The sequence below is a fragment of the Scomber scombrus genome, chromosome 11 (genome assembly GCF_963691925.1).
Source record: "Scomber scombrus chromosome 11, fScoSco1.1, whole genome shotgun sequence".
NCBI classification, from domain to species: domain Eukaryota; kingdom Metazoa; phylum Chordata; class Actinopteri; order Scombriformes; family Scombridae; genus Scomber; species Scomber scombrus.
In genome coordinates, this window is record NC_084980.1 from 25,006,081 (window position 1) to 25,017,921 (window position 11,841).

General features: G+C 40.2%; 1 protein-coding gene across 1 annotated transcript; it reads right to left on the bottom strand.

Annotated features, from left to right (window-relative positions):
• Positions 1–3,034: 3,034 nt before the first annotated feature.
• Positions 3,035–10,719, bottom strand: myadmb (myeloid associated differentiation marker b). The gene is made up of 2 exons (XM_062428889.1): positions 10,598–10,719; positions 3,035–5,863 (listed from the first exon to the last, which is right to left on the bottom strand). Exon 2 carries the CDS (start codon positions 5,746–5,748, stop codon positions 4,867–4,869), a length of 882 nt encoding a protein of 293 aa, XP_062284873.1. The 5' UTR covers positions 5,749–5,863; positions 10,598–10,719; the 3' UTR covers positions 3,035–4,866.
• Between the last annotated feature and the right edge of the window lie 1,122 nt (positions 10,720–11,841).

An 11,841-nucleotide genomic window follows, 5' to 3' on the forward strand; every position in this document is an offset into this window, starting at 1 on the left:
AGCCAATGTGGGCTGGCTAAATGAGCCCCAATTTAAGGTCCATTCTGATTCCACTTAGACCCCCTATGGGCAAACATGTGGGGCCTACATGGGTCTTACTCAGTTGGGCACCACCTGAAACCCAGTCAAAACCCTCTTGAAGCCGATATAGGCAAACACAGGTGGGGCCAACATGGACACTGTGTACAAACCCACTTGGGACCCATATTTGCAGCCCAAATTTAAGCTTTATGGGGCCCACATGGACATGCTGTCTGGGTCAGAATGATCTGTAATCATTTTGATTTATGCCTAAATAAATGCAAAACTAATTGAGCTGTACTTCCTGTTTAATGCTAATTAGCAAATATAAGTTAACATGCTAAACTAAGATGCTAAAAATGAAATGTGAAAATTATACTTAAACACCAGCCTGTTTGCATCGTCATAAAACCCATGTTCTCGGAAACATTGGCTCAAACAAGACCAGAGCTGCAGCCATACATAATGGATTTATTTATAATTCATAATGTAATGTTTATCTTAATATTATATCTTTATCTTTTATTGTACTTTGCTAAGTTGCTGACCTGCACAGGGACTACATTAGCTTTTAGCTCAAGGCAATGCAAGTACAGCCTCACACAGCAGCTGGTAGACCTGTGTTTAGATGGCAATTCTGATATGTTATATAAATGATCCAGATGTACCAAAAGAGATTTAAAGCCACCATTTTGTATACATATCACGAGGCCTGCAGATTGGTCAAAATGAAGTAAGAAACTAGATTGTGAGACATACTGTACTATCAGATTTTGTACCCTTTTTTAGCATCTAATCTGCTTTTCAGTCTAAAATCACATTACTGACACCCAGAAACACAAAAACTGAAGCCCAGAACTCACTGAAAGCAGGCCTGTTATGTGTAGCCTGGACTTTGTGAAGTACACTCCTGGATTATCGGCTCTGTTTCTGCTCTATGTCCACTAACTCCTAACATGCCAACAGCTGGATGGACTGTTCTAGTAGCCATGTTCCCATGCCAGAGGGTACAACCCTTCCTTGAATAAAACAAACTCTATGTCATTGTGTCTGAACTGGGCGTCGTTGCTGTCTCCTTTCCTGGCCAAAGTAAAGGAGATTTATTGGCAACTGAATTGTTGACTCTGTTCCACTCCTCCGCCCCCTTGCAGAAGTGGTGGCCACCATTAGTCACATCATGTTAAGTGGCATGAATCAGAGTGACTGGTCCTGACTTTTAGCCTGGAGCCCTGAGGTACATTCAAGCACCTGTGGGACATCCTGGGCTGCACACGGAGCAGGAGGCAATGAGTCAGTGAAGGAAGGAGGTGGGGAAAAGTTTAAAGTGTGGTGAGAGATAAAGTAAACATGGAAGTGTGCATAGAGCAGATGCTTGTTGTTGTCCTGGTTTAATCAGCCGATAACTGAAACAATGAGCTGAGTAATGTGTTATCAGTGGTAACGGTGCCAACAACCGCGTGATGTTTACTTCAGTGTTAATTAGGGCTGTCAAATGATTCATTTTTTTTTTTAAATCACAATTTATCATTCAATTTCAATAGTTAATGATGAATTGCATGTATAAAATTCTATTATTATGCATTTCACACCAGTTTAGAAGTTCATAACAACAGTGTAAAGCAATTCTTATCAGAGGATCTTGATTGGGAATCAAATAAATGCAAAGAAAGTCACTTTATGAACTTAGATTTTTAGATTTATTTAAAATCAAATAAGTGTAATGAGCCCTAGGTAACACAATGTCTACTTCAAAAATATATCTTACTTTAAAAAGAAAAAAATGGTACAACCACAGTGTGGTCTTGAGGTAAAAGATAACTTCAAAGTGCTTATTCTGTGAAATAAATGTTTTCACTCTGTATACTGTGCATGCACACAACGTACAGCACATTATAATAAAGTGCATAACAAACAAAAAATACTCCATAGCTCCATTATCTTTGGGTTTAGTTAAAAATTGAGGAACTTGCCACATTGAGAAATATGCACAAGCACACTTCACTATGCAGAGACATGTGCCCAGCATTTCTCTGAAGCTGCAGAACGATGGGACATTGCGAGGAAAGTTACTACAACGTGTGCAGACGATGCAGGAACACGACAGCAGCAGCAAGACTCCTGCCATACCAACACATGCCATGCATTTCACACAGTTTACAGAGGTCGATTGTGGCAGTGGTTGTGAGTGAGTGAGTCAGTGAGTAACACAATTAATGTGATTATAAAGAATGCATTATGCTCAGCCCTTAATCGCATCGTGATTAACGCGTTAACGCTGACAGCCCTAGTGTTAATATAAGAGCCTAAAGCTAAGTTAGGGTTAGGGTTACGCCTTTTGAGCTAAATCATAACATGAGCATGGTAACATCCTCATAATGATAAAGCCAACAAGCTGAAGTTTAGCAGGTCATTTTGACCATGTTCACCATCTTAGTTTAGCATTTAGCATTGGCTAGTTAGCTCTAAACATAAAGAGCTAACACTGATCGGTTTTGTTATCTGAAAACCAAAGTGTTGGAAAAAAGAAACATTTGACCTGATGATGATGGCTCTAGATGAAAAGTTAAGTGTTGCATTAACTTTTTATGTAACATAAAACATGAAATTGTATGTATTGCTAAGAATTCATCCAGTAGTTTTCGAGACATTTCACTTCCAACCACAAATCGCAACCTTATTCTGGCGCTAGAGGAAAAATCAGGGACATATCATGTAGGAGCCATGAATGTCTGTACCAAATGTTGTACCAATCCATTTAGTAGATGTTGAAATATTTTAATAAATAAGTGAAAACTTTGACCTAGTGGGGGCACTAGATAAAAGGTCAGGTATCACCAGAGTCAATAGGATTCATTCTCCGGGCTCTGTTGATATCTGCAACAAATTTCATGGCAATATATCCGATTATAGTTGCGATATCTCAGTCCAGACCAATGTTGGACCAATCGCCATCAATAGATCCACCGAATGGGTAACATGGCACCAAAACATGAAATACAACGAACACACAATCGTCTGTTTACAATGTGGTTTTATTGAAACACTGGATTACATTTTCTGACAACACTGATGTGGTATGCACACTTTAAACATGAACTGTGGAATATAAAAAAGTTAAAGAATATAACACTAACATCAACAGAGAGAGAGAAGCATCGTTTTTTGTCTCTTTCTCAGAGTTTTTCTTCTTCTTTTGTTTTTGTTTTTTGTTACAGCAGTATAAAATCAAAAGACCCAATCGATGACAATCTAAATTAATTAAGTGCTGTGAGTTTGGTGTTAAAAGATACTTTAATGTTTGGAGACATCAGGAAAAAAACCCACTTAGAAAATACTAATATTAAGTGCATTTAAACCATATTCATTTTTAAAAATCCACAATCTTGCATATGTTCTTTCCACATATATATTCTTACCATTGATTGTAGCTTGCAGATACACATATATCATAACAGGACCAAAAAAGCTTAGCCTAGCATTCATCTTAACATCACATAAACTATTTTTGCACTACTTCAAGTCTTATAACTTATAACAATGGAGTCTTAAAACAGTCAGGTTAACTGATGAATAACACAACCTGATCAGCTGCACTGCGTACTGTTGGGAAAACTAAAAAAGTCAGTCCCATTCCCCGTTAATCTTGTTAAGTAATATAATTACTTCAACAGAAATGTACTGTACCTTTCTTTGAACCATCTTTCCTCCAATTGATTACTTTTTTTCCCCTACAACAGCTAACTTAATCTTGGAACTGTACAACTAAAATGAATCGATTCTTTATTTCTTTCTTTAACTGAGAAAGGAAATACTGCTCGACAGTCTCTTTATTCCTGAAATCAAATTGAAAACAGACTTAAGGCAGAACATTGACAATATACATTATACAAAAAAAAATAAAAAAGCCACCATTTACTTTGGTTTTCCTTAATTTCTCATCACCGACTATGTTTACATGCACATAGTATTTTGGGTGTTAGCTTGTATCCCTATTTGAGTTAGACATTATTTTAATAGCTTACTCATCCAGATAACAAACATTCCTGTAAATATATATAAAAAATTGCATATTTTGAATATTACAATGGGAACCTACTTGGCAGTGATTTGCCATTAAAAAGGATAAACATGTATCTTAATTTCTTGGATATTAATGTCAGCATGTTCCAGAAATCACATTCTCTCATATTCTAGATATGAGCCTATCCAAGCCACTGGAAGCAAGGTTTGACATTTATACATGCTCCAACACGTGAACAGAAAGCCTCAGTAATTTATTGGCGTATTGTTGTACATGTAAACATAGCCACTGACCTCAACCTCTCCCTCTACTCTTCGACCTTTCTCTCTAAGGCCCTCAGCCAGGCAGTATACTTCACACGAAATCAAATTTGGCAGGTTTGCAGAGACAAGACTTTGAGTTTGGGACCAAAAAAAAAAACCAACAAGATTTTTGATTTGATTTCACTCAGACTGACCAGCTGAATTTATCAATATCTTTTTTTTAAAGCTTCATTTGTTGTGCCCAACACATCATCTCTTGGTCAAACATAACACAGGTAATATGGGAGTCTTGTATTTTATGCTACAAGAACTTAATAACATTTCAAACAACAAATGGTGTTGCACCGGATTGGAAAACACAACTCAAACTCTTCGGTCTATTCCCATCATGACTCAAAGCTCCTCCAGTGGGTGTGGATGCAAACTGACCGGAGTCGTGGCGAGTACGCTGGCATTTGTTTGCAGCACCATATATTTGACAGCAGTTCCACAGCCTTTGAGAACATGCCAAATTCAATTTCATTTGGAGCATACTGCAGGCCTGACATCCTTTCTCTTCCCTCAAGCGCTGACAAACACCAGGCGGGCGGAGTAGATCAGGTCGGCCAGGTAGAGGATGAAGTTGACAGCGGTGAGCACAGCCACCGCCATGAGCTTATCCCACACACACAGCCCCAGGGTGCTGGAGCAGGAGCTGGACCTCGTTTTTGTTCCGCCGTGCTTGGGGTCAAAGTTGAAGATTGGCCAGATGATGGTCGCTGACAGATAGAGGACCACAGCTAGCAAGGCGTAGGCAGACAGGAAGCGGGCAAATGGGAAGGGGAGGCAGCCGGTGCATTCTCCCACGCAGAGCAGAATGATAGCTGCTGACAAGATGAAGCAGATGCAGTAGACGGACATGCAGTACTTGAGTGCGTCGTGGCGGTCGTACAACACGGGGTCGCTGACGAAGACAAAGATGATGCAGGCCACGAAGGTCTCGCAGACTTTCAGCAGGCCAGGGGCTGTGGCCATGTAACCAGCGACCTCACCTGGACGCGCCTTGCTGATGCTCACCTCGCTCATGTAGGCGATTGTGGCCAGGCAGGAAAAAACAGTTGACACGATGCGGTAGTCGCGGATCTCACTCTGACCTGTGGAACCTTTGAGGAAGTACAGGGGGAAGATGATGGAGGCAGACAGGCAGAGCAGGGCGGCGTAACAGGCAAAGGTGATTGGGAAGTTCTTCCAGGAAACGGGAGCTCTGGCCTGCAGGCCGAACAACTCCACCAGGATGACGAGCAGAGTCCCAGCAAAGCTGAAGGCCCAGCAGAAGATGCACCAGTCTCCAGTGCCGTGGTTGACTTTGCCACCATGAATGGCCACAGAGAAAGCCACACAGGCGAAGATCATGGCTGCCAACCGTGTCCATAGGAGGGGGCTGGTATGGAAGACTATAGCCATGATGGAAGATGTAGGAGGTGACAAGAGAAACTGAGATGTGGTTCTTTTATTAGGTTTACTTTTTTTGGGAATCACTTCCTCAGATTTTCACCATCAGCCACTCGAACAGAGAAAACTGCAAAAGGTAAAATACAGAAAAAAAGAAAGAATTAGTAAGCAATATTTATAACTTCTAGATGAAGTACAAGATACGACCACATGAGGGCAACAGCTTGCAACTCAAACATGCTCTGCACTCCTACATACCATTTACTGAGAAACACAATGATGTTATTGTATTTTTATGAATGGTTGAAACAACAAGTGAAACCATGAAAACACAATTTAAAACCACAAATAATGACTTCACTGTGGTCCCCCTCTCTCCCCTTCGCCCCCCCAGTCACAGCACATTTACATCTGGCCTGGCCAAATCATCTGGCGAACACTCCACCTCTTTCTCTCTGGTAAGTTTCTGCCTCATATCAAACTCCAGACTGCTTTCTCAACAGCATTCCTGCACCAAGAGCAGACTTTTTCACTCTCGACATTCCTCTATGCTCATGTCCTCACTGGTGGGGTGTGGCGCTGCAACCTCCACCGACCCCACAGTGAGTCTGTCATCTTGCTCTAAACAGGGACCGCCTCATTTGTTCCACTCCCACTCAGAGATTTCATCTACACTCGAAAAGTCTTAGCAAGGACTTAAATCAAGTGCTGTCAGAGGAGATCTTCAAGCTATCAAACTCTCTAGAAATGTAAATAAAGCTCAGACTTCGTATAATAATTTATGTTTCATGTTTTTCCCCCCCAAAAAAAGTACAATTATCTTATTTTCTTCAGTTCTTAACATTAAAGCTTATCTGTTTTCCCCTATTAAAAATCTACAATCTATGAGTATGCAAATATGTTCATTTTATGTCTCCTACTTCACTGTTAAGTCTAATTATCAGTGTTTGTGTATTGGAGGCTTCACATTTAAATATAGTAAACATCACATTTGTATAAGTTGTGTAAGTTGTATACTGGACCATGAACACGCCTTAACCTCAGACTTAAAGCGAGCTCAGAGAGGCTTTCCTCCTTCAGCAGCTGAATGTGAAAACAACCTTTTAGTATCTGCAAGGTGAAGCTCAAACATAAAAAATTAACAAGACAACAGACAACTCCCCAAAGTCAAAGCAGTCTTGGTTGTTTCACAGGAGACATTTTTCTCTGATGATTTTGTCTGCGCTCTTTACAGGGGCAGGGCTCAGTTTGGAAAAGTTGACGTACTTCTGGACACCAAACTAAACTAGCTGAGTTTTTATTTTTTTACTTTTAATAATACACAGTAGGTACTTAGAAATACCTGAAGATGTTTTATTAAGGACGTGAAGTCAGATACAACTCCTCTAACTTCTAAAAAGAAAGGACGGTAGCTATTTTCATTATTGGTGGCAGTTTTTAATTTCTTTCAAACTAAGATAGACAACTCTATGACAATGAGACAATAGTTTTCCTGAAACACCACAATGCTACAAGTGACAATTACAGGATTATAGTAAGTGGTGAAATGAAGCATAAAGCATTACCTAACATCAACCACTGTAAGCTAGTCATTTATGCAGACACATCCCTGACTGTATTGAATTGAGCAAGTTTGTTCAGCTTTTCATTTGTAACACTATGAATAAGCTAATGTGACTTTTTTGATTGTTTCATCTTTAAAATGTCCTGATCACGAATGTCCAACAAACTCAAAGTAACATCTTTAAATTGGTTGTTTTGTGCGAACCAAAAATTACTAGCATTGATAAATGACTTAAAAGATCACTGGATTATTAAAGTCGTTGTACAAATAGATATTTCACTATTCATTTTTCCTCGATCGACTAGGGGCTCCACCCAGCCGCTACCCTCGTGTTTGGATCTTGTCACAAAATGGCGCCAAAACTCAGATTAATAAACGCCCTTTTCCTGAAGAGAAATGACTGGTGTTGCCACGTTTTTAAAAAAAATACCCTTGAGACATGTAATCAGGTGTGAAATGGTTGCATTCATCTGTGCCCAGTGCAAGGCGGTTTTTTCCAGTCTAGACAAATGACTCAAACCACAACAGCTGTGATCTAATGAGGCGACTGCTATTAAAGATGATATCCTCTTCCTGCTCTACCATGGAATTCTACGGAGCCTTTCAGCGTAACGTCTATATTAAGAAGGTCTTGCTTTTTTACTTCTGTAGAACCGACACTGAACGCTGAACATTTTTGTTTGTGACAAAATCCTAGCATTGTAAAAGCTGAAAAAACATGATTTTAGGCTGAAAAAAAAGTATTAAACGAGATAAAAACTGATGTTTTTACAGTGCAGAAACACGTTGACCATACTAGCTGTCCTCCCTCCCATCTCTCCTGACACCAATTGTCCTCTTGGCTCCATAAGCACTGCGTTTCCAGTTTACACAGAGACACAGTTATAAACAAGGAGAAAGCGCCTGTTTACATTAGTCCTATTAAACACCTATGAAGCAGAGTCGACTGGGGAAGGGAAAAAGCTGGACTCGTGTGAATACAAAGAAAATGACCCAAAAAAAAGAGAGAGAAGTGGAAAAAAAGAAACCCCTTAAAGCTCCTGCAGGATGACTCACTCAAAGCCAAGAGGGAGGGGATGGGAGTAAAATAGAAAACGAGGAGGGAGGAACTCGGGGGAAGCCCTGTGCCTCGGCCGCAGAAGGACACATAGTTTAAACAAAGTGATGGAGTGGAATAGCACAAGAGTGAGTCACCATAGGGCCCCTCTCTCTTTCACCACCCTCCTTTCTCTCCCTCTTTCTCCTCACTCTCCCCACCTCCTCCTCCTTTATTTCTTGTAAGATTTTCCAACTTACTGATGTGTCCCAGATGTGCTCCAGTCTGGCTGCTGCTGAACAACTGGTGACTTTGTCATATTTGCCAACTTCTCTCCTTTTTTCCTCTCTTTTCCTTTCCTTCATTTCCTTTCCTCCCCTCCTCATGGTTCTCTTTTGGCGGCGACTCCCCCACTTTTCCATCAGATGTCCCCCTCTTACTCCACTCCCCCAGCTCAATATACTCCCACTCCAGCTTTAAAGTCAGGGTACCAATTATGCTTCATGTAAACCACTCAAAATAAACGTATACACGGGGGTCATAATGGAAAAATCAATGCTGCCACTCCTCTCCCGCCATTACTTTGCTGCTGCTGCTTATGGAATCAAGTCAGGAAAGAAATGGGAGAGGAAAATAGCAAGAGGAAAGGAAAGGAAAGGGGAAAAAAAGGAAAAAGAAATGAGGGCCCACTGTTTTAAAAAAAGAAAAGAAAAGGGAAAAAAAGTGGCTTTTCATAGCACAGCATGGAAAACATGACAGGATCACAGAAACAGGCACACTTCCCCAAATGGAGAAGTGCTGAAAATAGGTTCACACATTAGGCTTTCAACAGGACAGCAAACAGGACGTGACACCATCATGCTCCTTTGCACAGTCAGTTTTCATGTTACGCACACACACACACACACACACACACACACACACACACACACACACACACACACACACACATCAGGAAACACTGTTTATCTCAGGCACAGGAGGTCATGTGTGTTGCTTGTTTGGTTGTCATGACACAACATCTCTAACTGAATTTCTCTCGTAATCCACTTAGGACGGATCCGTAGGTTGAAGCACAAGACGGCCTCTGTTGGCAAACTATCTCAGTGTGTACGTGTGTGTGTGTGTGTGTGTGTGTGTGTGTGTGTGTGTGTGTGTGTGTGTGTGTGTGTGTGTGTGTGTGTGTGTGTGTGTTTAAGTGCTTGATAACTGTGTATCAGGGTTTAACAATTGTGTGGTGATTGTGTGTTTGCGTAGGCGTGAACACAATCTACCTTCACATTTGACCTTTTTCAAACCAACAAACAACTAAATATTCAGCCTTTTTTTTCTCCCCCTGAAGGCCATTCTTATCAGGGTGGAGAATCTGAAACTATGAGGCATAGTTTAAACTATGAGGAGACATTAAAATGTCTCTAATGAAACGTACACTGATTAGTTTAGGAGGAAAGCAGTTTTTTCAAGGCTGGCTGACCCACCACACCTACATATATATATATATCAACGAAGACGGAAATAAACAGTACAGTTCTGCATTTAAATTAGAAATCTGAATCAGTAAGGCAAAAAATAAATACAAAAAAAAGAGAGGGGGAAGCCCTGTAATGCTCTGTGTGTGAGAGAGTGTGTAACAGCTGTGTTCATGCAGAGCTTCATTCATTGACAGTGAAGGTGGGTGTGCCGCCTGCCGCACCCTGCTTTGACCACACTACAGCTAAAACACAGACTGATACAGAAACATTGGCCCCAAAAATGTAATTCCCCCCCAACCCCATTTAATAACACCTGCTGCACAGAAAATCAACATTTTAAAACATTTTTGCTGAGTTTTTGTAAGTTACAACCCACAAAAAAATGAATAAAAAAGTCTTGAACTACTAATAAATTATTATAAAGTTGCAATAAACTCACAAATAAGCAATTCACACATCAATTAAGTTGTACTGGGATATGTTTACACCAGGTTTTGTATTTAATTTGAAACTCTCTCTATCTTAATAAAGCCACAATTCATTCTTAATCAATTCAAAGAGTGAACACCACGTTTTTTTATAACTGTGAAAATATCCTAAAACGTGCAAAAATACAACATTTGAACAGCTCATTGTGTTACATTCCTCTCAGGAGACATGCAGGTCAACAAGATGCAACAAGTTACAGATAATAAAAATATTTATCTTTGCACAAAAACCGCAACAATTTTCTCTACACGCCAGAAACCCGCACATGAAATCTGATGGTGTTATCTGATGGTTTGTTACCTTTAGCGTACTTGTCTGCAGCTGGTCTCTGCTCTCCTTCAGGACATCCAGCAGCACTGAGTGGTAGATTGCAACTCCGGACTGCAGCTCCCCTTCACTTGACTTCTACTATAGCGGCTCAGAGGAGCAGCTCCCCGCCCAGCAAACCAAATTAGGGAATCAAATGTCTGCACCGTTACTCACATCTGTATGAACTCTCCTCCTCCCTCCTCCTCCTCCCTTTGCAGGACCACATAACACACCCAGTGTGGCGCAGAAGTTCATTGCCAACCACATTTACCACGTTTTGATTGACTGGCATCATAAAAAACCCAACAATATTTAGCCTATAAAACATTTGCTTTAATTAATTAGTTTTCTGTATTATTTATTAAAGATTATTTGTAGCCTATTTAATAGTATGCAACAGGCTATTTCGGCTATTATGCAATAATAATAATATGCAAAAAGTGTGTCAGCGAAACGAAAAACCTGTTTCTAAATCGCTTATAAATTCATGACTGAAACCATTTTGTAACTTTTGTTTAGGTTTATTAAACTCATATAGTCAAATTTGGTCACTTTTATTTATATGTAACACGTTCAGAAATAACAGGAGTTGACCCAAATAGTGCTTTCTAGTCTGCCTCAATGAGTAGATATGATTAAGGAATAATACTAAAACTGAATAGCACATAGGCTAACTTAAGAAAAGTAGATTTATTAGGCTATTATCCACTATAAAAATAAACTTTAAGCTCTTATGATTTTATCTGTCTGTTTCGGTGGAAAGCCCCCTCCCCCCCATGAATAAGACAAAAATGTGGTCATTCTTTATTTCATTGCCTCCCATCGTGGTTACTATCAACACAGCCCTCATAATGCTAAATATTTGTCATCACTGTTTCATTGCGTCACTTACTTTGAGATTATTTGTCTGCGTTGCCTAGAGACGGCGGCAGTTCCCCCTGGCAACCAGCTGTATTTACCGGTTGAGTTTATGCGTTTCCTGCAGGCAGAGAAGAAACTATCACATGCAGGTCATCACAAGATGCTTTAAAATGTCTCTTTATAAGTGTGTGTGTGTGGTGTGTGTGTGTGTGTGTGTGTGTGTGTGTGTGTGTGTGTGTGAGTGTGTGTGTGTGTGTGTGTGTGTGTGTGTGTGTGTGTGTGTGTGTGTGTGTGTGTGTGTGTGTGTGTGTGTGTGTGTGTGTGTGTGCTATAAAGAAATTACTTTGCTCTATTCTGTTCTACTTATCACACAT